At 38.5% G+C, this 25,030-nt stretch overlaps 4 protein-coding genes across 4 annotated transcripts; 1 reads left to right on the forward strand and 3 right to left on the reverse strand.

Annotated features, from left to right (window-relative positions):
• Nucleotides 1–545: 545 nt before the first annotated feature.
• On the forward strand, nucleotides 546–7,456 carry LOC146324391 (cornifelin-like). Its single transcript, XM_084723726.1, has 5 exons — nucleotides 546–655; nucleotides 2,456–2,585; nucleotides 4,341–4,453; nucleotides 5,752–5,939; nucleotides 6,023–7,456. Exons 3-5 carry the CDS (start codon nucleotides 4,384–4,386, stop codon nucleotides 6,236–6,238), a joined length of 474 nt encoding a protein of 157 aa, XP_084579852.1. The 5' UTR covers nucleotides 546–655; nucleotides 2,456–2,585; nucleotides 4,341–4,383; the 3' UTR covers nucleotides 6,239–7,456.
• Nucleotides 7,457–7,761: 305 nt separating this feature from the next.
• ttc4 (tetratricopeptide repeat domain 4) lies at nucleotides 7,762–12,633 on the reverse strand. Its single transcript, XM_084722324.1, has 10 exons — nucleotides 12,356–12,633; nucleotides 12,067–12,184; nucleotides 11,776–11,937; nucleotides 11,222–11,299; nucleotides 10,615–10,739; nucleotides 10,445–10,531; nucleotides 10,017–10,258; nucleotides 9,703–9,787; nucleotides 9,375–9,457; nucleotides 7,762–8,399 (listed from the first exon to the last, which is right to left on the reverse strand). Exons 1-10 carry the CDS (start codon nucleotides 12,464–12,466, stop codon nucleotides 8,300–8,302), a joined length of 1,191 nt encoding a protein of 396 aa, XP_084578450.1. The 5' UTR covers nucleotides 12,467–12,633; the 3' UTR covers nucleotides 7,762–8,299.
• A 1,376-nt stretch (nucleotides 12,634–14,009) lies between these two features.
• LOC146324393 (uncharacterized) lies at nucleotides 14,010–16,235 on the reverse strand. Its single transcript, XM_084723549.1, has 2 exons — nucleotides 15,896–16,235; nucleotides 14,010–14,692 (listed from the first exon to the last, which is right to left on the reverse strand). The coding sequence occupies exons 1-2, from the start codon at nucleotides 16,233–16,235 to the stop codon at nucleotides 14,010–14,012; spliced, it is 1,023 nt and encodes a 340-aa protein (XP_084579675.1).
• Nucleotides 16,236–20,002: 3,767 nt separating this feature from the next.
• On the reverse strand, nucleotides 20,003–23,030 carry pars2 (prolyl-tRNA synthetase 2, mitochondrial). Its single transcript, XM_084722325.1, has 3 exons — nucleotides 22,659–23,030; nucleotides 22,154–22,399; nucleotides 20,003–21,522 (listed from the first exon to the last, which is right to left on the reverse strand). Exons 1-3 carry the CDS (start codon nucleotides 22,986–22,988, stop codon nucleotides 20,641–20,643), a joined length of 1,458 nt encoding a protein of 485 aa, XP_084578451.1. The 5' UTR covers nucleotides 22,989–23,030; the 3' UTR covers nucleotides 20,003–20,640.
• Between the last annotated feature and the right edge of the window lie 2,000 nt (nucleotides 23,031–25,030).

Raw genomic sequence — 25,030 nt, forward strand, 5'->3', positions numbered from 1 at the left:
AATACATAAAATGAAGTAAGAATGATCAGTTTTCATGAGTTCAAGCAGGGTTGTGTCAGATCATTTTGAGATGTAGACAGTCGCTGAATAGAAATTGCATGACAGTTTTTGTAATTAGTGACATTATCCACTGAGTTACTAAAAAAATCTAATCTGAATGTTGGATTACATCAAAATCAAACACTGAAATATTGCACCTCACAGAAAATGGAGGCATTCATAGTTAAAGTTGCTCAGGTATGTTGGATCCTCTTATATTCTGCAGTAACAAAAACAGACAAAAGATGGCAGCAAAGTATCAAACTTTCAAAGCACCCATTACTGATCAGAACAGCAAATCCCCCTCAAAACATAACTGATCAAATTATTCTAAACATTATTAGAAAGCTTTGTTAGAGACCCTCGGTTTGTTTGTAGGCAGATCTACTTTGTGTTGCTCAAACTTTTCATTTACAGCATTAATTCTGGCACAAACCTCTCATTTCTCCACACAACAGTGCATTGTCAAAATTGCTACCCCAAAACATTTTGCTCCAATTTGTTTAACACTGTTTTTATTTTCATGGAGACACGTCAAACAAACTGCCCACCTTCATCAGGGTGAAGAATCAACAACAAGACTGAACATATGACTTCAGTTTAAAATGCTTTCTAGGTTTCTAGGATTATTTTTTGTATTTTTCATGTAAATTACAGTCTCAGTATTGAAGGATGGCCACTAATCATGTTTTGTGAAGCTTAATGTTGTACAGAAGGAGGTTATCTGTGATTGATGCCTGTATTTTGAGGCATGGAAAAAGAAAAGTGATTGGTTCCTAAATAATTGGGTCCCGCTCCCAGCTGTGTGCTTTCTCTGCTCTTGTGTGTATTACCAAAGTGAACATTTGTAGTATTTTACTCCAGGAGTGCAGCAATAAAAGCAGTTAACAGATTATAACAACACAGCTGTATCATGGTGCAACATTACAGAATGGTCAAATCATACATCTATGTTTATTAATTAAAGAACATTTTATTAAAGCAACATGAAAAATCCTGACACTAATGTCAATAAAAAATTGTAATACTTATTTTTATATGTTATCTTTAATGTTTTGCTCAACCATCTCTCTCTCTCAGTTTAGGTTTGCTATCCTAAAATAATCCACTAGATGTTGCTGTGTCTGTAAATAATCTGCCTTTTTAGTTTGCGTCTGTCCAGGAAGCTGGTAACAAAAAGCCATTCAAGACATCAGTGGAGTTTTTAAATGTGATGCTAAGATAATAAATTTAAAACATTTATGCAAATAAAAAGACTGTTGTTAATATTATATACATAATGTTTTTTTCACTGATGAAAAAAACTACATCAGGATGATTTTTTACAAATTTTGAAATGTTTTCAAAGTACTGTAGCCTAAACTAGAATGCAAACCAGTTATGATTTGAGTTTGCAGCATACCACCAGAAGTAAAGTGGATTACATTTCCACACAGATGAGCAAGTCTGTTTAATTTATTCAAGAATTTAGCTTTTTACTTCACTTTTTCTACATTTAATTGTAGATGTACTTTGAGACTGTTATCACAAAGTGATGTCTGAACTGTTCGGTGGTGGAATATTTAAAAACTGCAGGGTTAAAGGCTTAAAATCATGCAGCCAAGTTTTTATCTCATAAAAGCCACACTGAAGGCTATTACTGAGTAACACATTATTGCACAACACTGTTACCACTCTTTTGTCAGTGATAAGAAGATATTCATAGAGAGGTCATGTTGCTTCTGCAGTGTGGCAGGAGAACAGTTTGTGTTTGTAAAGCCCCAGCTGTCACAAGATGTCAGAAACAGGCTCACACAGAGCAAACAGTCGACAAATATGATCATCCCAACATGCTGACTGTTTTGGTAACATTAAGGGGAAACACCCTGCAGTCACCTCTGACCTGCCAAATCATCACCGTTTACTGTGACGGCTGTGGATTATTGCTGATTGAAAATAAACTGAACAATGAAAATAATAGTGCAGGTGCAGAGGACAGGATGAGTAAAATAAACTGCAGTTTAATCAATAAATGCACCGATTTCTGAGGATGTTTGAACCTCCCACAAACCTTTAAATCTGCTGGAAACAAAATTGACTCAATCATGCTGCTCTCATCATATGTCAAAGTAAAAGACTTAGGTGATGCTTCAGAATGAAAAATAAATAAAATGATTCTGATTTGCAATTAATTATCTTAAAAAGTAAAACTCAATAATAACTGTCCTGAAAGGGAAAGATTTATAAAATTTAGATTCATTAATTAATTTAGATTTAGATTTTTCTAAAATTATTGTTATTTCATCGGTCCTTCTGGTGACGTTTCAACCTTGTTCTTGTATTCAAATGGGAAAATTCTGACATGGACATAGTAATTAAAATAAAATAGCCTCTATTATTAGCATATAGTTTCGATTTCGTTTCCTTGTTCCAACAGATTCAGGTTTTGCAGCATTGTTTGTTTTCAGCTGTTCTTCATGCATAAGATGCCACTCCTCATCCAAAGTGAATCCTTTCATTCGTCCACAGCTTCAGTCACCCACAGGTTTCTCCAGCAGCTCCATCAGGTAAGGCCTTAAAGTTTGCTAATGAGACACTTTACTGTCTCTTTATCTTAACAGCTGAATCAAAGTTTATTCTGAAAATGCTGGAAATGTTCATTTGTACTTTAAAATGAAGAGAAGGGATGTTTCTGCAGATAAAACTCATTTATTTTCACTTTCTGTGTGACATGCAGCAGCTCTTCAGTATTCATGTAAAAACAGAAGCATCCTGAGTATTTCTAAATGCTAACAATTTGATTATTATAGGAGCATAATGTGCAACTTTACAGATAGTTCATAGTGTGATAAAGTACGGGATTATATTAGGAAACAGCAACCTGCAGCTCTTTTGATTCTCCGGTAACATCCTCGGTATTTGACAAAACATTCTATGGAAATTAATAACTCTTCTTTAATATTTTACTTTTCTTTTACCATTTAAAAAAACGTGTGTGCACCTTTTCCTCTACATTTTGACAATGGATAGTCTTGAGTCTCTTTAGGATGTGGATGTCAAATGAACAAACAAGAGAAAGTCTCAGAGGAAAATAGAGAATTTAATAAATGTGACTCCAGACAAATTTAGTTTTTCTTTCTTGAACAACAAGAGCTCTTTTGATAGTAAAGGTTCCCAACCCCTGCTAAAGAACATACTAGTAAAGTGATATAATGTGATTCTTTGCATATTCAATCTACTGAAACATAAAAATACAATCAAAAGGAAACAAAATGTATCAAAATTATATATTAGAAAGATTTCTCAGTTTTACTGCATTTATCTTTAATACAACTGAAGAAAAAAAGAGTAACCCAGCCCCACAGATTCCTCTGTGTCCCGTAAAATGTCTTGTAATATACAAACAGATGGATTAAAATTTTTTAAATCCTGGTTCCACCAAGTGTCAACTAGGACAGCATGATTATTTTCATTTTTGATTAGTCCGTCAGTTATTTTCTCAATTAATCAATTAATAGTTTGGTCTATAAAATCTCAGAAAGTGACTAATGTTTCTGAAAGCCCAAGATGACGTCCTCAAATGTCTTGTGTTGTCAATAACTCAAAGATATCCAGTTTACTTTCATAAAAAAGAAGAAGAAACTTGAAAATATTCAAATTTAAAAAGCTGGAATCAGATAAAAAAAAAACAAACAAACTTATAAATATAAAAAAATAAAAATATAAATATAAATATAAAACTTATAAAAACAGATTAATAGATGATTACTCAAACAATCACAGGATTTAGCTGATCTGAGGTTTATCTGATATATAATATAATGTCTTCAAACTCTAAGGTTTGGAACAACCCTCTTCGAGCTGCACTTACTTAAAAAAATTCTTCATTGGACAGAGAAAAGTTGTTTTGGAAATAAGTCAAAGAATTTGTTTTCATTAATTAAATCATTGATTCCTGTGTCTCTATCCCTCCATGTAAACCAGCTAAATGGTGAACTTTAGTTATCTGAGCATTGCTCCATTAAGAATTATCTTTTGGAATTTGTTTTTGTTTGCCAGCTGGATGTTATTCAGCCAAAGCTGAACACAAATTATAATGAGTCAAAGCCACAAGTGAAAGCAACAAAGCTAACAGGAAATTCTTTTGCGTCTCATCTTCTCACAAACAACTTTAGCACAATGCTCCAACATCTGATCGGATCATCTGTCGTTGTGGTGCAACAATGGCGTTTTCAAACACACGGAGATAAAGACGTACAAAAAAACCCTCTGCATATCATGTTTCAAGATTTGAGGTTTTTGTTTTTGCTTTGATTTCTCAGGTTCATTTTTTAACCATCTGTGGCAAAAGTTGTTCAACAAGCGATGGCAAGAGAACAACCCCTGACAGAGTGGGACACCGGGCTCTTTGACTGCTTTGAAGACACCAGTACTTGTAAGAATCGATACCACAAATATGTTTTTTTTTTTTTGGATTAAAGGTGTTTTTTTTGTTTGTTTGTTTTTTTTTTTTTGTTCTGCTTTGAAGTGGGGTTGTTTGAGGTAGAAGTACTGGTTTAGGAAGCTAAAGAATCTACCGCAGTTAAATGAAATTTAGACTGTTTAGCCAACTAAAAAAAAAAGGGTCCTCCAGTTTAAGTGCACACTATATTTAGTTTATTTTTAACCGCTTTACCTTTCCACCAGACAGCCTTTTCCAATGGGAAATCGCCATTATGTTAGCCAAATGTTGCTTTCCCCAAAGCAACCAGATTCCATTGGTTAGTTTATGTTTGTTACGATTCCAGGTTGGGGTAGGGGATGAGGGGTGCAACATTAAATAAATTTACCCGGGAGAAAAAGGAAGGAAGGAGAATTGAGACAAAGATGTAAACAAAAGTTCTTTTATTAACAAATGTGTGTCAAATTAAGTTAACAAATTAAACTAACAAAAGGGTTAACCTACTAAATTAAACACACGCAAAAGACAGCAAAGGTCCATGCTAGCCAGGGAGGCTAACAAGAACACATGGGGGCGCCCAAACGGGTGCCCTTGCCAACCATGAGGTAAACATGGCACATGAAACACAAAGACAAGTGACTTCACTAGCTGAGAGCACTAACAAAGCACTTGTCGACCACCACGAGCAGTCTAACCTGCTGTCTTAGTCTATTAGTCTACAGACTAGCAGACTGTAGTCTGCCGAATGGCCCACTGGCCCTGATCGGCTGCACGCTCCAGGCTTTTAAGCACCGGGTCCTGATTGCAGAGCAGCTGCACCTGATGCCAATCACTGCAATCTGCAAGGGGGGAGGGGCAGAACCTGGGCACCACACAGACACTGTGGCACGTAACAATGTTACTGTGTGACTTTTAAAGAGTTAGTTCACCAAAATCACACAAAATACACAAACATTTTGTAGCAGCAGTAAATCAACAACTCCGGTGTTCTGCAGGGTTTTTGTCAGGAGAGTCTGATGGCTTCGGAGACGGCGATAAAACAAGCAATATAACTTCAGTTTCCTGTCAGAAAAGGCTGTCTGATGGCGAGGTAAAGTGGTTAAAATATTCTAGATATAGTGTACACTTAAACTGATATTGATTTCTTTGTAGGTGGCTAAGACATTTTCTGTCCACAGCTAAGCCCGCTACACCAGTACTCCTGCTGTTTCTCCAAACTGGAGCTGTGGTTCATCTACTGTAGGTAACCTACTGACTATGGCATATCTGTGTGTGTGTTTTTTTTCTCTCAGGCTGCTATGGCTTCTGGTGCTGCCCTTGCCTTGCTTGCACAGTTTCAGGAAGATTTGGAGAGAACAACTGTCTCCCGCTGTGCGACATATGCAGCCCTGCTGTATTCGCAGCCTGCGGGATCCCACTGTTTGTTCCTCCTGCAACCTTGTCCGTCAGGGCTGCTATGCGAAACAGATATGGCATCAAGGTACATGCATGTAAAGATAATTACAACAAGACATGTTGAACAAAAGTGACGCACCTGAATTTAAAAACTTTGGTTCTCCACAGGGTTCTCTCTGCAAAGACATCCTAGTTTCCTGTTTCTGTGTGTGGTGCTCCTGGTGTCAAATGCATCGCGAGTTGAAACATCACAAAAAAGTTCCCACCGTCATCAATGTTAACCAAACCACGGTGAACATGCAGCCTGCTCCGGTGGTGATGATGGCTCCACAACCCCAACCTGCTGTCATGGCACAACCTGGCTTCATCATGACGTCATACTGAGCTTCGTGGCTTCTCATTGGTCTGCGGTGTCTTATGAAGTAAATGTCATTCAGACTGACACAAATACAGAAAATGAGTTTGTGTAACTTTGAATTTCTTAATAATCATATAAACATTTGACCTCTAGCTGCCAGTCAAAATGCAGATTTACTGTTTCAAGACCTCTATGATTAATAATAGTAGTAATAATAATAATAATAATACTTAACTCTTACTTGTTTTTATGACTACTGGGTCAAATGATTTAAATCTTAGTCTCAAGTTTACAACAGTGTATTAGGGCCAAGGTATATTTTTTTTAAAAAACACGAGAAGGAGAAGGAGGGAGGTAACATTCAGAGGGGAAAAAACTTAATTTCCAAGATTAAAGTGATAAATTTACAACAGAAAAGATTAAGAGAAGATTAAGGTAAAAAATCTGTTTGTTTTTTGTCAAAAAAATCTGTTCATTCATAGATTTAATGTTTTTATCTCTGTGGAGAGACTGAATTTTGTTTGTTGAGAAACAAATCACTTGTACGAGCCACTGAAGAACAAACGGGTTTGTACAAGCAGTTCTTGCATGAGGCCCGGTGTTTTTAAGATTATATCAAGCGCTCGTTACTTACAGGAAAGACGCTGAGAGAGGCTCGACCTGCCAAGAGCGTCAGAGCATCATGGAGAGTAATTATCTGATCAAATCACTTTGACAACACAGAACGACACATAGCTTAAGGGAATTCATGCCTGTATGGAGTGACTATTGTACTGCACACACTTCTTTATAGCACATAACCATTAGAGGAAAGTAGAATAACTGGTTCAGTCACATTGATTAACTGGGTTCAAACACCTAATTAGGCCAAATGTTTGTCACCTGTATGATCGTCTAATGTGAAACAGACCAGGTGGATGTTTTCCTCCTAAAAGCAAAAGTTAATCACCTTTCTGACTTCCAACAGGGAAGTCTTTGACGTCCAAATTCATTTTCTTAAAGCTAAACAAGAGATTCTTTTGCGTTTGTTGACAGAGACCTCTAGCGTCAGATTCAGAGACTGCTGGTATGTCCAGTCAGGGACTCACAAGTCTTTTAAATGTCAAGGATGAAGTCAGACGGCTTTCTTTTGTTTTCCGTGTTTATTTACAAGCACTTGTTTATACCTATTATACATTTTGCTCTCGTTGTCGTTCATTTGTCCATGTAAGCACATGAATAAAATTTCTTTACACCATTTTCAATCTTTTTTTGTTTGTAGTGACAATTAGACATATTATTTGCTTTACATATATTTAGACCAGGCATGTCCAAACTGTTCCATAAAGGGCCGTGTGGCTGCAGGTTTTTGTTCCAACCAGTCTACAGCACACCTGATTCGACTAATCAGTTGTTTGAAGACTGAAATCAGTTGATTAAATGAGTCTAGCCTGGTGTGCTCCGGCTTGGTAGGAATGAAAACCTGCAGCCACTCGGCCCTTTATGGAACAGTTTGGACATGCCTGATTTAGACTGATAATTGCTGTTGAACAGCGTGTTCAGAGGGCTGTACTATGAAGCAACATTAATGGTTTTGTTATGCATGTTGAGTTAAAGTCAGACTTTTCAATGTCACGAAGGTGGCTCTCTTTTTACCTGGATAGACCTCATGGAGCAGGTTACATCCTGTTGAGCTGTATATTAGTGTTGTCTCCAAATGAAGACATAATGTCATTACAGCCACACAAACTGTACGCATCACGTTGCCACGGGAATCTCAGCTTGTAAAGCAGAAAATAAATCATTTTTCCCTTTTGCTGCAGGTCTAATTCACACTTAAAATTTTACACAGCAGATTATGCACACAGTAAACGATGCACCAAACACTCCCATTTATGTGAACACACTCAGAGCCAAAAGAAAAAAGCTTGAATTAACAAAGCAAGTCTATAACCAACGTCGTGATCCCCCTTGTCTCTGAGAGGGGATTTAAATGACGAAAAGAAAACCTGGACATGCTGGGCTTGCTTCATAGTACAGCCCTCTGCTCTCGGCCACGAGTCAGATCATCTGTGTATGAAAAGTCCAAGATTTAAAGGCTGGTGTTTTCACAAATGTTGTATTTTCTTCCCTGTTAAAAACTGCTTGCAGAATGAGGAACCATTAACCAGAATGATGAAACTGGGAGTGCCCGCCTTCACAAAATACCTGGTAACAGAACAGAAAAGACAAGAGGCAAGAGTGTGAAGGAAGTTCATGTCAAGTTAGAGTCAAAGAAGTCGGTATACCTTCACAAGATGGTACAAATATACTCTCTAACAGATACTATCCTTTAAGATGTACGTTCTTTTACTGTACTGGATTGTGGAAGCAAAAAACGTTCAAAATGTCCACGAACTACTGACAGGTTATTATTATCCTTACACCATGACCACCTGCCAAAAAGAGGATGTGTCATTATATTAAAATGTCTGTTTCTTTCCTTTTTGCTTGTTTAACAAGGAAACACCGGACAGCTGGCAGCAGGACAGCACGATAAAAGTAATTTACATGGTTCTCATTAGGTCACTTGTCTGTTTTTTATTTGTAATGCAATAATTAAGGTATTAAACAATCACAAACAGACAGGTGCAGTAGAAATGGCGATCGTGTTGCATGAGCATATGACCACAAACACTTCTTCAAACTGAAAACACAGGCTGCCACTTTGTTGAACACAATACTGAAAATCAAAACTCGCTTCACGGCTAAAACGACAAAAGGGAAATGCAGGTTAAAATATATTTCACAAGTAGGCATTATTTTTTAATTTTCTTTAAGAATTTAACCGATTCAAATTTGTTAACTGACAATCTATGTTTTGTGTTCCATTTCCCCTGAGCAAATGCATCCAATTTGACATTATTTTGTTTGTCAGAGCCATTTGTTCAATAAGGAAAGGTCTGCTTGTTTGTTTAAATAGTCTGTGCTTCACTGATTAATGTTTCATGTGACTAATACGCTGCAGGAATTGTTGAATAAAACTTAAACTGAGAAAAAACACCCATGTTTGGTTAAGGAAAACCACAAAATTTTCAGCCCTAATCACAAGAAAACAACGGACACCTGCCAGTGAATCGAATTCTTGGTGGCCATGGTGTCAGTCAAAATTAAATCAAACTTAAACAGACTCACTGAACGTACCTTTTATGCTGCAACACTTTTAAAAGTTCCGTCTCTGGGTTTACTTGGTAGAGTTTCCCCTGCTGCTCATCTTCAAAGTAGAGCTAGAACATGAAGAAAGGTCATATGTGGTTAATTAGAATTAAAAAATCAATTATTGTCATTTGGAAAAGAAATATATTTTGTGCAAAAAGTTGTGTTTGACAAGCATAAGAATGTAAAACAATAAAAATGACAGTATGTTAACTTTGTGCAGTGAATTATTCCTGGATATTTCTTGTAGTGAGAAGTGCTTATTTTTTGCTTCATCTGTCATGAGTGACTAACAACATTTAAGGAAAACACAAACCTGCAGATTTTGTGGATGGTATTTTCTGTCTGCATCCCAAGGTGGAAGTTCTTCACCAAACATGACGGCCAGGTGATCTACGAAACTGAAACAAGACAAATAAAAAGATACAGAAGTGATTCTGCGGCTGTGTTTCTAAGTAAAACCACATACAACTGCTAATTTATTTAGTCAAATGAAACGGAGAAAGGTTGACACGTGGAATGTCCTGATTATCTGCAACACATTTACCTACATCTTGGTTACAATAACAACAGAAATACATCAAATGAAGGTAGATTCAGGACTGGACAAAGACAAAACGAGGAGTTTACCTGTTGTTCTCAGAGAAAGCAGAGATGAAGTCGGTCTGCTGGTGTTCAGGATAGAGGAAGAGAACAGGCCAGTGCAGGGAACCCTGTTCGTCCAGGAAGACCTGAGCCCCGGTGACCTCATGAGAGCTGAAGCCATCCAGCCTCAGCTGTGACATCGCTGCTGAGGAGCCTTCATCCTCATCCTCACTGTCTGAACCGTGCTGACGAGGCTGTGCAGGCTGGAGGAGCTTGATGCCTCGATCCTGCGTTAAACACACAAAAGATTTATCTGATAATCTCAACAAAAACAATAGATCTTACATCACGTTAATGCAGTCTTACTAGAGTTATATTTAGTGTCAGATTCTTTCAGGTATAATATTGTATATAATAACAAGTTCCACAGGTTGAAGTTTAGTTTTTCTCCCTGTTTTGAAGAGGATGCTTACCTTTATAGCAGCCAGAAGAGCTTCTTTCGCACCGTGCAGCTTCTTTTCTTTGGCCTTGGCCTTCCTGGCATCTCTCTCTGCTGCTCTCTAAGGCACAAGAAATAAACTTTATGGTTGTCTGAAATTAACACCCGCACACCAAAATCAACTGAACTCATTAGCGATTGAACCTTGTGTTTATCTGCTGCTGCTCTCAGCTCCACCAGCTTCTTGTCAGTAGGATGGGCCTTCAGCCCTTCATCACACCACTGGATGGCCTCTGCAAAGCTGCGCAGCTCTATGCAACACTGAGCGCCTGCAGAAACACACACATCAGTCAAAACAACGGTGTTTTACTTTCTTATGCTCCACTGTAATATTTTAGAATTTCTATCCTTATTTAAGGTCATGTTTCATAAGTGTAGGGAAATTTGTTTTAGAGTCAAATCCACTGCATAAAATGACTGACACTGTCATTAATATGCTTGAATATACATGTACATATACATGTGTGATTGTGACAGTAGTTCCTTAAAATAAGAATGGACATTAAAAAACAATAGTTTAAAACAATAAAACCAGGTGTAATCAAGCCTGGCTCACATGATAAAACCAGATAATAAACATTGAGGTTGCAACATCTTAGTCTGTAATAAAAAAAACACATATTGTTACTTGTTGCTATTTAATATTTTGATGAAATGAATTAATTTTTTGGCATGGAGAGAGAGAGTCCACTGGGTTGCTTAGGACGAGGTAATGCTACAGGTGAGAAGTCTGTATGTTTATATTCCATACCTCTGATCAAGGCTTTAAGGTGGTCTGGTTTGATCTTCTTTGCAGCTGCAGCATCATTCAATGCAGAACGCATGTTACCTGTGATATAAACCAGGAAAAAAAAAAAAGAGGAAATTCAATTTTTACCTTTTAACTACTCACTTTTATGGATATTCTCTACATGGAACAATCTGTTGCCAGGTCACATGGTGCAAAAGCATATAATGTAAACGTTTTAGTTGATGTTGTTGAGAGAAGAAAGGTGCTATTATAGGCATGTTAGTCTGTTGTAGTCAATAGTCCTGTGGGGTCAACAGTTAATCTATTAACCGACTAAAGTAATTTTCCATGCAAAAACGGCAGAAAGTGGTGTTTCTAGACACTCAAATATGAAGATTTCCTGCTTTTGTCTGTGTTATATCATATTAATCTGAAGATATTTGGGGTTTGGACTGACAAAACAAAACTTTTAAATACATCTGGGATTGACATTTCCTGACATTTTACTGAGCAAACGATTACGCTACATGATTCACCTTGTTGAAGCCCTAATGGCATATTAATGTGCTCTTTACCCAGGTGGAAGTGTGCTGCGGCCCTGTTGGTGAGGAGAACAGTGTTGAGCTCCTCGTCATCACATTTCTTCTTCAAACCTGCTGTGTAGGACAGTATGGCCTTCTGGTATTTCTTCTCTTTGAAAAACGCATTTCCCTCATCTTTGAGGCTCTGTGCTTGTTCTGGAGAGGGATTGAGGAAATGAATTGAATCATTAACAGTTTGACGAATTTAAAAAACTCCTTTTCACTGATGACAAGGACAACCCCATCAGGTGTTTCAGAAACCTGAGGGACTGTTGGTCCACCTACCTTCTGGGGGTCTGTCTTCATCATGGATAATGGCCTGGAGACAAGCTAGTTCTGGGTATTTTTTGGGGTCAATCTCTTCTGGGGCTGTTTTCATGAACATGGGGACTTTATTAAACTCCTGAATGAGGAAAAAAAACAGAGGAATCACTGCGGATGGACAGGAAATATTCAAGTTACCAGTTAGCCTGCTAGCTTACTACAATAACACAGAAGTTTACTCAGCTCCCTTACGCAGAAATAACTTTCTGGCTAATATCGAGACCCGAAAGTTTGTCTACATGTCACTTACCTCTTCCCAGTTGTCTTCATTAAAGCCATTTTTATATTTCTGGGTTTTGAATTTGTCCATGAACGCGTCCATGCCATCGTCGCTGTCATTTTTCGCCTCCGAAGACGCCATTTTGGATCAAATGTAGTTTTCAACGGGATGATTTGTTGTTTCAAAAATATATAAACTATGTAAACAAATCACTGCCACCAGCTCATCAGCTTAAATAGCTTTAACAGTTCTAGAAGTTTCCCAGCTCCTTGTTTACACATGTGCACGGGCGGTACAACGTGAATAAAGGTCCGTGTGGAAACAACGTACCGATACTTTTGTTCCACCACCGTCAAAAGACGAATATAACGTTATATTATCAGCAAAGGGCTAGAAAATAAGCTATATACATTTCCTCAAGTGCTGTAGCCAACAACAACAACAAGAAGAGGAAGAATGATAATAATGACTAAAAACAAGAAAAACAAGAAAAAATATGTCAATATAAATAAATAAAGGCAACAGGAATAAAAGAGTAAAGAGACTACATCACATAATGCAGTTTTGTCAATATAAATAAAAGAGTAGCTATTAGTTAGTTTACAATTAAGGTTTTTGATAGGACTATTTAATTGAATATAAATTGTTATAAACTAAACTACCCAGACACGATGTGTAGAAGTAGTTAGAAGTAGAGAATGTCTGAGGAAATTTCAGTGTAAATGCTGGATGTTGAAAAGCTGACGCTAAACTGCATTGCTGGCTTAAAAAACTAAGCAATACTAATAACATACAAAAAATATGGAACATTTTAAGGTTTGAGTTCATGAATAGATAAAAGTTGAAAAGAGTAGATTATTCATAATTGAAAAGTGTAAACTCCAAGTTACTTAAGTAAAAACACATATTATTAACAAAATGTTTGTATCAAAGGTAAAAGTAGCAGTTTATCTATTATAAATGATGTAAGATTATTATTGCTGAGACTCTAAATTGCCCATAGATGTAAATGTGAGCATGAACGGTTGTTTGTCTTAAAGTGTCAGTCCTGTGATGAAGTAGCACCCTGTCCAGACTCCAGGATGTACCCCGCCTCTTGCCCACTGTCAGCTGGGACAGGTCCAGCACCTCCCCACTAACTTCTGAGAGGTAACTGTTCTTTACTGTTCTGTATTTTAAAAGGATTTTGACACCATGATAAGTCTGCAGAAGGACCTCGACCAATGCCGTTCTTTTCAAAGGGTCTGGACAGTAACTTGTTAAAGAAAGTAATGAAGAGGTGATACATTCATTCAACTACAGAATAAGCTGAGAATAGACTTCTTTTACCTGTTTATTATTATATTATTTCCATCTGACAGTTTTCCAGTTACTGAATTCTGAATCAAGGCACAAAGCAGAAATCAAACATTTACAGAGCTGCAAACATAATATATATTGATCAATATATCTTTTTTCAGATGTTTAACAGTAAATAGTATAACAACACAATCTCTCATATACATCTGATGTGTACATAGAATCTAAATTATATATATTTATCTAAGTAAACAAAAAATGGTGAGAAAAAAATCAAGCAACACAACTGTTTGTTGCAAAACAAGTTAACATGAGTAAATATTTTGACAGTAAGACCAAAAAGCAGTGAAAAGAAATGTAAGGTCCACCTCACCAGTGTTAGTTATCATCCACCTTGTTCAGATGGTTTTACTTTTGGTGTTTTGCACCACTGAGCTGCTCTGAACCAGATGTCTGCTACTCTCTGCCTGAACACAGCCTGACCAGCTCCCAGGCTGACCGTGGTGCCTGCCATGTACAGATTGATGACAGTGAACTGGACACATGAATTGGGATTGGGGTGATAAAAAGTCCACACAGTGCAGAAGACAAGCATGACTCCCTGCAGGATGCCAGTGATGGTGACCCTGACCTGACTTCCAAATCGCGAGTGGGAGAATGACTGTCCACTCGCCACCATACGACGCATGTGTCTGCACAGGTAGACCACAGTGGAACCGCTGGACATCACCATGACACACACGCAGAAAATGAAGTGGAACTTCACGATGCAAAATGCAACTATATGCAATTCAGTTAAATGTGAATATACTGTGTCATCATACACTGTGACATTGTAACTCAAAACATCCAAAATACGATAAGAGTTGAAAAGCATGAAACAAACATCAAAGGAGCTAAATATTTTGTCAACAAGCCAAATGCAGTAGATGACGAGTTTGATGTTCTTCTTAATCCAGATGAAGAGGGCTCTCTGTGCAGGTACAATCTGGGTGTAGTAGAAGAAACTGAGCCAAACAGAGGAGGTCATGCTAGTGGACAAACTACAAAGAAATACCGTATTTGAGGCTGTCCAGAAATTATCGAAAAATCTCTTAGTTGTGATGCCATAAAAAAACATCACCACCGCTGACACAAGGTAAGTTGTTGTGAAGCAAACCAAGGACCCCAGGAGAAGCTTCAGAGGCTGCTTGATCCTTTCTCCGTGAAGTGGACAGACCATGCAAAAGATGAAAAATACATTACCCACAATGCTGAAAATAGTAAAAGTCCCATTAATCAGGACACAGGTCAGTATGTTTATCCACATCTTTGACTCTGCTGAAAACACAGTAGTGTGAAAACGTTGGTCTCTTTTCAGTAATAAAGGCTGCAGATCAATCGGCGTGCTTCAGTCCTTTTTTTCCCCTCTGAGGTTTGCTGTCTTTGTTCTGAGAAGCACCTGGTTCAGCTTCACATTGCTGGAAGATTTGCAGAGAACTCCTCTTCATCCATCTGCTTATTGTTTGTTGTTTACATCTCTGTGTCTGCTTCCCTTGTAGTGCTTTGCCAGACAGAAGCTGTGATATATTCCAACTCGGTGCAATGTAGCAAATTTTGAGGCATTTGCAAGACATGCAAATTAGAATGTGCAAATAAAACATATGAGTGTGAAATCACGTAGAAATCATTATTTGCAAGGGGACTAAAAGGGGGGCATTTAAATTTATTTTGCTATTCCATAAACCGCCATAATTCATCAGATTAAACCTCACACTGTATAAAAATGATTTCAAGCAACATTAGTGTCACACATCTAAATACAAGAGGGCATTCGGCAGAGTGCTGATCTCCCTCCAAGTGTTGCTGAGATAATGGGAGATTGAATCAGTTCATCTTTGAATCCAACTGGCCGTTTGAGTCAAGTTTGAAAATTTTCCTTCACTTTTTCTGTGGGATATTGGATTCACAAGAACAGGATGACCCAAATACACAAAGCCTCTGGCCACAACTGTTGCTGCGGTGGAGGCATAGGAAAAAAAAATTTTTTTCAAGGTTTTTCAAACATTGCAAATCACAAAGGTCCTTTAGCATACAGTAAGAAATGGTGATGGGTCCAGTTGTGTAGGAGATTAGCTGCAGACAGTCACACACACAATCACATACAAGCAATCTGTGAGGATTTTTTTTTTTTCAGAAAGAAAGTCAAAAGTATCTAATTTAATTCATTTTATGGTCAGTTTATGATTCAGTAGAGTAAATATATTAGACACACCTTTACGTATCATCCACCTTGTTCAGATGGTTTTACTTTTGGTGTTTTGCACCACTGAGCTGCTCTGAACCAGATGTCTGCTGCTCTCTGCCTGAACACAGCCTGACCAGCTCCCAGGCTGACTGTAGTGCCTGCCATGTACAGATTGATGACAGTGAACTGGACACATGAATTGGGATTGGGGTGATAAAAAGTCCACACAGTGCAGAAGACAAGCATGACTCCCTGCAGGATGCCAGTGATGGTGACCCTGACCTGACTTCCAAATCGCGAGTGAGAGAATGACTGTCCACTCGCCACCATACGACGCATGTGTCTGCACAGGTAGACCACTGTGGAACCGCTGGACATCACCATGACACACACGCAGAAAATGAAGTGGAACTTCACGATGCAAAATGCAATTTCAAATAAAGGTAAATGTACTGTGCCAGGATTCACCGTGACATTGTAACTGGAAATGTCAGGAATAGTTAAAGTATCAGAGTTTATTAGCATGACAACAACGTCAAAGAAAGTGAATATTTTCACAACTAGCCAAATGCAGTAGATGACGAGTTTGATGTTCTTCTTAATCCAGATGAAGAGGGCTCTCTGTGCAGGTACAATCTGGGTGTAGTAGAAGAAACTGAGCCAAACAGAGGAGGTTATACTAATGGACAAATTGGAGAAAAACACCACGTTTAAGGCTAAATTGAAATTTTCAGAGCCGTTAGTTGTAAGGCCGTAACAGAACTCCACCACAGCTGACACAAGGTAAGTTGCTGTGCAGCAAGTGAAGGACCCCAGGAGAAGCTTCAGAGGCTGCTTGATCCTTTCTCCGTGAAGTGGACAGACCATGCAAAAGATGAAAAATACATTACCCACAATGTTGAAAATAGTAAAAGCCCCATTAATCAGGGCACAGGTGAAAGAGTCTGCCTGCATTTTTGACTCTGCTGAAGACACGGTTACTGGTCTGCTGGTCTGCTGGTCTGCTGGTCTGCTCTCTGAGGTCTTTGTTCTGAGAAGCACCTGATTCAGCTTCATGTTGCTGGAAGATTTGCACAGAACTCCATTTCATTTATCCTCATATTGTTTGTTGTTTACATCTCTGTGTCTGCTTCCCTTGTAGCGCTCTGACAGACAAAACCTGCGATAAATTCCAACTCTGTGCAATGTAGCAAATTTTCAGACATTTGCAAGACATGCAAATTAGAATGTGCAAATAAAACAGATGAAGCAATCACGTAGAAATCAGTATACAGTCGTTACCACAGGCTTTTACTCTTTTACATCTATTGATCATTATTTGCAAGGGGACAAAAAAGAGTTATATTTATTTTGCTATTACATAAAACATGACATTTCATCAAATTAAACCTCACACTGTATAAAAGTAAATAAACATCACAGTGTCACATACCCAACCAGAAGAGTCCACTCAATGGAGTGCAGATATCTGCCAGGAAACCTGAAAACAATATGTAAACCCTTTTTAAACCCCCATTTTGGTGTAAGAATTTCTGAATTATGGCAAAGAAGTTTTTGTTTTGTGAGGTCACAGTGACCTTGACTTTTGGCTGCCAAAATCTAAGCAGTTCATCCTGGAGTCCAAGTGCTCATTTGTGCCAAGTTCGTAGAAATATCCTCTTGGCATTCACTTTGAAATAACGGGATGATCCAAAAGCAAAAGGCTTCTGGTCACAGCTGTCACCAGTGTGGAGGCATTAAAAAAAAGTATTTTCAAGGTATTTTGAAAATTGTGAATGACAGAGGTCCTTCAACATACTGTCATGAATGTGCACAAAAACTTCTGACGGGTGCAGGAGTGTGCAAGATTAGTAGTGGACTTAACAGGACTTGGACAGGCTTAAGTCTGGCAGAGTTAATAATCACAATCACGTTTGGACCAACAGTTACTGCAGTAGCTATTACATCTCATGGCAAGTGAACAGAGTACATTTTCACATCATTTGTTACCATATCAGTGCCACACAGTGCGTTCAGTGTGTCGCAGACATCGGCTGTGTTTTGTGTGAATATAGTCTGATGGTGCCTGATAGGTACAGCAAGATAACTGTGAAGGAAACTCAAGCACTGAGGTCAAAGTGCAGGAAGAAGATAACAGCAAATGAATCAAAGAAATAGAAAGCACCACTGAGGAAACGGAGATCCCAGTGACAGTAACTCTAATCTTTGAACCATGTGTGTCTATGGGGGTAATACACAAAGCCCAAGACAGAGACTTTGTTAAATGCAGTCCACTAAACAAAGAACAAATAGAAGTAAAGCCATGTACATGACCGACCTGTGAAGGGACAGTCTAGATGTAGTCGTAGAAGTTCATGCACATAGCACAGTCAAAGTATCCACAACGCTTCAAAGTTAACACACCATACATTACAGCCAAAGAGACAAAACAAAAAAAATCGAGCACCAGACAAGAAAATCCAGGTAGCGTCTTTAAAGGCTGCTTGAGCTTTCGGAAGATCGAGCAACATGCATGAAAGATGTTTGAGCTGGGGTTGATGAAGACGAGAGAGACGACCGAGTCTGTTAACTGGTTTAGAAAAAACAAAATATCAAAAGGAAATTGTGCCTGTGTGTGTGTGTGTGTGTGTGCACCTGCCCAGGTCTTTTCAGCCTGAGACTGTAGGAGGAAGGAAACAAGCGAACTGGGAAAGATGACCAGAACAGTCATCGATCAGAACATAAAGTCGTTATGCAAACAACTGCACACACAAATGAAGGTATAACAGTCTAGTATACATTTCTGAAACACACCTTACCCGACAAAGTATACAGTATGTGGTCCGTCATTTCCAAACAGCAACATTTATTTGTGAGTGAACACAGTGTTCATCGTATCTGATTTTATTTATCATTGTGAATTAACACAGTGCAGATTGTTCAAGCATATCTGCACTGTATTACCAGGCAGCAACAACATTACTGGAGGATATGGTGTTTGTTGTCATAGATCAACAATCTCAAGTCCGTGTCAAACGTCTGCAAATAGTTTTTCACCACACAGTCAAGTAAATGAGAATCACTGGTCGCCTGGAAAAAAACCCAAAACATTAAGCTGTCTTTAAAGCAACAGCAGCAATGAGGTGTGAGCTGAGGTAAATGAGCTGAAACATGCATTGAATTGTTGCAAAGGAACATTCAGAGATCATTTTACTTGCAAAATGTGCCTTTACATAACATGCACACACACACACACACACACACACACATTAACACATCCACATTTACATATTTGATGTACAGCGCTGAATGTAGATGGGCTCTTGGCAACAGTGTGGTTCACACATCAGCACTGTCACTATGACAAAAAACTACAATGGAAGAGTAAAAGAGACGGCAAGTTTCTGTGCATGAATGGGTTTGTTAAACTATATTTGTGGGGTCCAAAAGCTGGGAGTCTACTGCACTTGTGGGCCAGAACGCTGGACCCCAGTCAAAAAAAGGCTGCAAAACTGCCCTCTTAGATGCTTAGTTACTTGAAATCTAGTATTTTCATGTTAAAAACGAGCACCTTTGCTTGATCTTAGTAACTTTCTACCACTTCCTCATCACATGCACAGTGGCGGAACAAGTCTTAAGTACTTTATTTTACTGGCATGGTACTTTACACTTTCACTATATTTAAGAGGGAAATATTGTACTTTTTTTTTATGACAGCTAGATTTTTATACGCAAATCAGTTCAAGACAATATGCTGCATCATTATAACTCAAAAGGACCCAAATTAATATGTAGTATATAAAACTGACTTTTAAGCAGCAACAATAAAATGTTGCTTTCATCAGAATAAATAAATTACATGCAATAATCCTCCTAATAACTTCACTTGGAATTAAGTATTAACTTTATATATTATGGTAAGGCTACTTTTGCTGAAGTAAAGACTGAATATTTCATCCACCACCAAAAATAGTAGTTTTGGTAGTTATTAGTAGTTATTTTTTATTTTTCCCTGACTTTTATGTCACAGCTTTATTTACAACGTTTACCTGAGGCCCAGCACTGAGTTGATGATATGATGTCAGTGTTTCTGTTCACCTCTGTGGCCTCTTGTTTTTATTTGCTCGAGAACATGAAGACTGGATGAAACTGAAACATTCTTGAGAATTACATCATGGAGACCAAATGCAGTTTATTATCACAAAACTATTATTGTGACAGTAAGTTTATGTCAAACAGTATGTAAACTCATTTTATAACTATAAAACAAAAACACCCCTCCAGTTCTCTTAATGACATAAAACAAAATGTACAAAACATGAAAAGCTTTTATCTTCTTTTCCCACCACCACACTGATTACAACATGCACATTTTTTCTTATTACACAGTGGAGCCAAACAGTTAATTGACAATATTGTCGAAACTGCAATATGGCCGAGTACAATATCCAAATCACAGGAGCTGCAGCTTTCTGATAAGGCTAACTGTGTCATAATGTATCATTATAAATGAAGCATTTGATGCTAAAGAGATGCACCGTCCTACAAATCATATTCTCCAGACATAGGAGAACCTGCTTGTTTGGTACAAACATCAACAAAAATCATATCATCGTTATTTTTATATTTTTTTCAGTGAAGATGAAATCCAAAAATTACCATTCCCATACACATCATTCTAAAATCTCATGACTCTAAATTTCTGTCAAAATAATAACAATATGATTTTAATATATATACTGTTCGGGCCTAGTACACAGTACTCACAAACATTAAATAAAATATTTCTTTCCACCCTCAGAGTTGTTATTCATACAGTTTCCACTCTTCCAAGAAGATCTAACAGTCCATCTTTACTGAGAAACATCGTCTCACCCGTCTGCTGACAAATTACCTCAAACGTGGGCGTTTCCTCGAGAGCTCCCTGTCCGACCACGACAACATATGGGTAGCCCAGTCTGCTGGCGTCCTTCAGCCTCTTTCCAATGGTCATCTGTGTGCGATCATCGAGAACAACTTCACCTCTCAAACCAGGCAGAGTCTCTCCCACAGTGTGAACCAGGTCCTCAGCTAAGACCGCCGCCTGGTCCACCTTACTGCCCTTCTTTGGGGGTAAAACACACACCTGGTACGGGGCGAGGAGGCCTGGCCAGCGGATCCCATCCTCTGTCGACATCACCTCAATGGCTGCAGCGAGAATACGAGTTACCCCGAGACCGTAGCAGCCCATCTCTGCAACAGTGGGCTTGTTCTGGGAATTACTGAAGGTGGCGTTGAATACGTGAGAGTACTTTTTACCCAGGTAGAAGGTGTGTCCGACCTCTATACCCTTTGACTCTACCAGTGTGCCGGTTTTGCACTGTGGGCAGTCGGTTCTGTCTGATGACAGGGTCTCTACATTAGCAGAGAAGGAGCAGCTCCCACAGACCAGAAGCCTGTCCTCACCGATGTCCGCTGGCAGCTGAAACTCATGGGAGAGTTTACCGCCGATGTTGCCCGTGTCCGCCTGCACCTGAACGCAACGCAGACCCAGCCGGGCGAAGAGCCTGGTGTAAGCCTTGCACACAGAGTCATAGGTCTGGTAAGCTGCTTCTTCACTCACATCAAACGAGTACATGTCCTTCATGTAGAACTCCCTCCCACGAAGCAGACCGAACCTCGGTTTTGGTTCGTCTCGGAATTTGCGGGTTATCTTTTTTAAATCAAGAAAAAAAAAGAAACACATGATAATTTAGCATTTAGATGTATTGCACCTTATTACAACACATATACTGATGCAGATTACAAAATGTGTGGACAAAAACACAACCAGTTTGAAAAGACACATGAAAATACACCATCCTGTAGTGATGTTTGATAATAGATAATGATAACAGATAATACTTATCTGCTTTAACGAGGCACTTAACAGATTTTTACAGCTAATTTAATAAAACAGAGTTCAACTGACTGAACCATGATGTTGAATTCAGTAAAATACTTCAATAATCTATATAAAAAAAACAGTTTTGTCAGGTAATAAACATGGTAAGTGTCTAATGACTGATAATGACACATAAATAAAAACTTATTAATTGAATAAAAGAATGTGTCAATATCACATTATCAGCCTAGATGACTAAACACAGTTAAAGATGTGCTTATGACTAAAACAATAACTAAAATTATGACAAAAATTTAAAAGACTAAATCTTGACAAAAACAAAGAAAAAAGACTAAAACTTTGACTTCAACTAACAACGACAATTTCCAGTAAGTGACTAAAACTAAATTTCAAATGTCAAAGTGAAACAGTGCACTGACAGTGACAGGGTGAAGGATACCTGGTACAGCAGCAGAGGGAGCTGTTTGTAGGAGAGAGTCGTCTGGTGAGCCACCAGAGTCGTCACCGCCTCCTCGTGCGTCGGGGCCAGGCAGTAGTCGCCTCCGTGACGGTCTTGCAGCCGCAGCAGCTCCTTTCCCATCAGATCCCAGCGCTTGCTGGTTTTCCAGAGTTCAGCTGAGCACAAACTGGGCATGTCCAGCTTCTGCCCACCGATCCCCTGCATCTCTTGGTCGATTACTCTCATCTGTTGATTGAAGACAGTGTTTTTTTTTTACATTTTTAGGTCCAAAATGAAAACATTTACACTCAACTTTGCACCGTGATTCATCACACTTGTGATCTAATGCAGTTGGAAGACTTTGCTGTTATCTTTTTTTTTGCTGATGAATATTCCACAATTTCAGCCTGACATTTTTTTTATCAAAATATTTGTGGACATGACACAACTAGATTCACCATGCTTACTTGAGGTGTATAATTTCTTTAACAAAAACAATCCTCACCAGCTTCTCCATGGAGCGGACGGTGGCAGGGAGGTAATAGTAACAACCCGGGTTGGATGGATGGATGAGCCCGGCCTGCTGCATGAGTCTCTGGCTCTTACAAGTCATCTCTCCTTGCAGTCGGGTGTCCTGACCCACATCACGCAGGTTTGAAGGCTGGTAGAGGCGAGACACCAGGAGTGTGGGCCTGACGCGTTTGGAGTCGGAGGTGGTTGAGGCGGGAACGGCAGCAGGTTCAGCACGACCTGAATGGCTCCTCCTGAAAACCGCTGAGGTTCTGTGGAGGCGCTGGAAGACTCGCCGCCAAATCTGATTCATTATGGGCTCCATGGTAGATCCAGACCTACAAGATGACACAAATCAGTTAGAGCTGCAATATTTAGTAAATTGACCGGGACTAAATCAACTGCATTTGTGTAATCGTCGTTTTTCCATAGGAAATGTCAAAAGTGCCAAAAAAGAAAATGGTGTGCTGATCAGACAAAACAAGACATTCATGACACATATAAAATGCTTTATAAAAGCTAAAATATGTTTGTGAAGTTTTTTGAGGTACTTCACTAGAAAAAAGACATAATTTGAAGAGTTGGAGCTGTTTTTTTATTTTTGTTGTAATAATGATGTTAGTTTGGTTCAGCCAGAGCTGTGGAATATTAAATCATCCATCTTAGCTCACTGCATCGAGCCTTTCTAACCCTCAGGTGTGTGGATTATATAAACTTTGAACTCTAAAATACAAAAGTGTGAGATATTCAGTTATCTTATTGGTATCTGCCCTGTGAATCAGGGAAGTATCACTATGTATTATTATGTAGTATTACTACAGTTGTGCATCCCTAAAAATTAATGGATATACAGTATAACTAAGTACATTTACTCAAGAAATGTACTTGCATACAAATCTGGGATTGCCTAACATTCTTTACTTGACTTGTTAAATTTTTTTCTACTTTATACTTTAACTGCACTACATTCCAGAGAGCAATATATAACTTAATGTGAGAACCCTGAATTTAAAAACACATTATGAAACACTTTTACTATCTATACTAAACTAACAGCATTTTACTGATTATCTAAATGAAGTTTTACCTAAGCAGGATTTTAATTTAAGTTACTCGTAGTGTATTTTTTTTTAACACTGGAGAACTACAACTTAAACTTGAGTAAGGGATCGGAGTACTTCTTGCACGACTGACATAAATACATATACTTTAAGTCTTAAGAAACTGCATCCAGGTAGTAAACAGGTAAAGTCAAGGTCGTCATAACTCAGACAGATATCTATTTAATCACTGGAATAAACCACATGTGTATCACATACATGCATTAGATTCAAAGCTGTGGCTGATTATGTCTGATGTCCAAAGTGTCCACAGCAGAGACAGTTTAAAGATGCATGTCACCAAACTCTGCTCTGACGGCCGGTTTAGCCTTTAGCTAGCTAGCTAGCAAAGGTTAGCTTCCCTCCAGTTAGCACACAGCGACGTGCGTTCGTAGAAATTAAACACAAGACTCACCGTCTGGTTCTTCACAGTAGATTATGTGAGCAAATAAACAACGGAGTACATTTCTGTAAAGTTGACGAAGTACAAAACACTGAAGGTCCCTCCACCATGCTGTCTTCCTCAGCTACATGTCTGGTAGCTCGTCGCTTCGAGGCTTCATCGCCACCTGCAGGCCAGGAGGAGTAACCACACACAGGAAGGGAGAGGAGCTCTGAACAATAATAACAAACTTGCATTTTTATTTTGCAATTATTTTACAGACTAAAACTCCCCCAGTCCCTCCTCTGCCCAGTGACCCAGGAGTCTCTCCAGGCATCTTCCTGTTTATTTGTCATCCAGTCATGATAACTTTCTGAATCCAAAGCTGCAGTGGTTTGGAGGAGGCATGACACCTTAAAGCTATATATAAAACATGGGACAGTATAGAGCAGTGTTTCCCAAACTTTTTCATGGGGACCCACTTTTAAAAAAACAGAAATTCCAGTTACAGTTATAGATAAAAGATGTAATCAGATTACAGATACATTCTGTAAAAATGGGAACTTCAGTAAAGACCAATAGACTACACACAGTGCACAAAGTGAAAAACATATTTCACAAATTTCACAATTTTCACAAGTATATTTTTTCTTTTATTATCTTTATGAAAAACCTCAGTCAGCACACAGCACAACAGTTCCCTCTACGCTCAGCAGATGGAGCTAAAGGTGTGCAGGCAGAGCTTTTTTAACCCCTTATAGTCTTCTTCCATTCAAACCTATTACTAAAACTCAGCTTTCAACAATATCAACTACAAATCAAAGATTTTTGTCTGTGTTTAAATGTTGACATGAGCACACTCTCCAGCAGGACGGTGTGTGACTG

This window comes from Lutjanus erythropterus, chromosome 7, assembly GCF_056507025.1.
Source record: "Lutjanus erythropterus isolate fLutEry1 chromosome 7, fLutEry1.hap2, whole genome shotgun sequence".
In the NCBI taxonomy this organism is placed as follows: domain Eukaryota; kingdom Metazoa; phylum Chordata; class Actinopteri; order Lutjaniformes; family Lutjanidae; genus Lutjanus; species Lutjanus erythropterus.

Excerpts from the sequence above, each read along its gene's own strand:
- LOC146324391 (XM_084723726.1), top strand. The coding sequence starts at position 4,384 with ATGGCAAGAGAACAACCCCTGACAGAGTGGGACACCGGGCTCTTTGAC. Across the intron at positions 4,454-5,751 it reads CTTTGAAGACACCAGTACTT|GCTGCTATGGCTTCTGGTGC; the intron begins GTAAGAATCGAT and ends TTTTTCTCTCAG. Across the intron at positions 5,940-6,022 it reads GAAACAGATATGGCATCAAG|GGTTCTCTCTGCAAAGACAT; the intron begins GTACATGCATGT and ends GGTTCTCCACAG.
- pars2 (XM_084722325.1), bottom strand. The coding sequence starts at position 22,988 with ATGGAGCCCATAATGAATCAGATTTGGCGGCGAGTCTTCCAGCGCCTC. Across the intron at positions 22,400-22,658 it reads TCCGCTCCATGGAGAAGCTG|ATGAGAGTAATCGACCAAGA; the intron begins GTGAGGATTGTT and ends TTCAATCAACAG. Across the intron at positions 21,523-22,153 it reads TCCCTCTGCTGCTGTACCAG|ATAACCCGCAAATTCCGAGA; the intron begins GTATCCTTCACC and ends GATTTAAAAAAG.
- LOC146324393 (XM_084723549.1), bottom strand. The coding sequence starts at position 16,235 with ATGGTGATGTCCAGCGGTTCCACAGTGGTCTACCTGTGCAGACACATG. Across the intron at positions 14,693-15,895 it reads AGTAAAACCATCTGAACAAG|CCTCAAATACGGTATTTCTT; the intron begins GTGGATGATACG and ends ATTTCTGGACAG.
- ttc4 (XM_084722324.1), bottom strand. The coding sequence starts at position 12,466 with ATGGCGTCTTCGGAGGCGAAAAATGACAGCGACGATGGCATGGACGCG. Across the intron at positions 10,532-10,614 it reads CAGCAGCAGATAAACACAAG|AGAGCAGCAGAGAGAGATGC; the intron begins GTTCAATCGCTA and ends CTTGTGCCTTAG. Across the intron at positions 9,788-10,016 it reads GCTTTCTCTGAGAACAACAG|TTTCGTAGATCACCTGGCCG; the intron begins GTAAACTCCTCG and ends GTCTTGTTTCAG.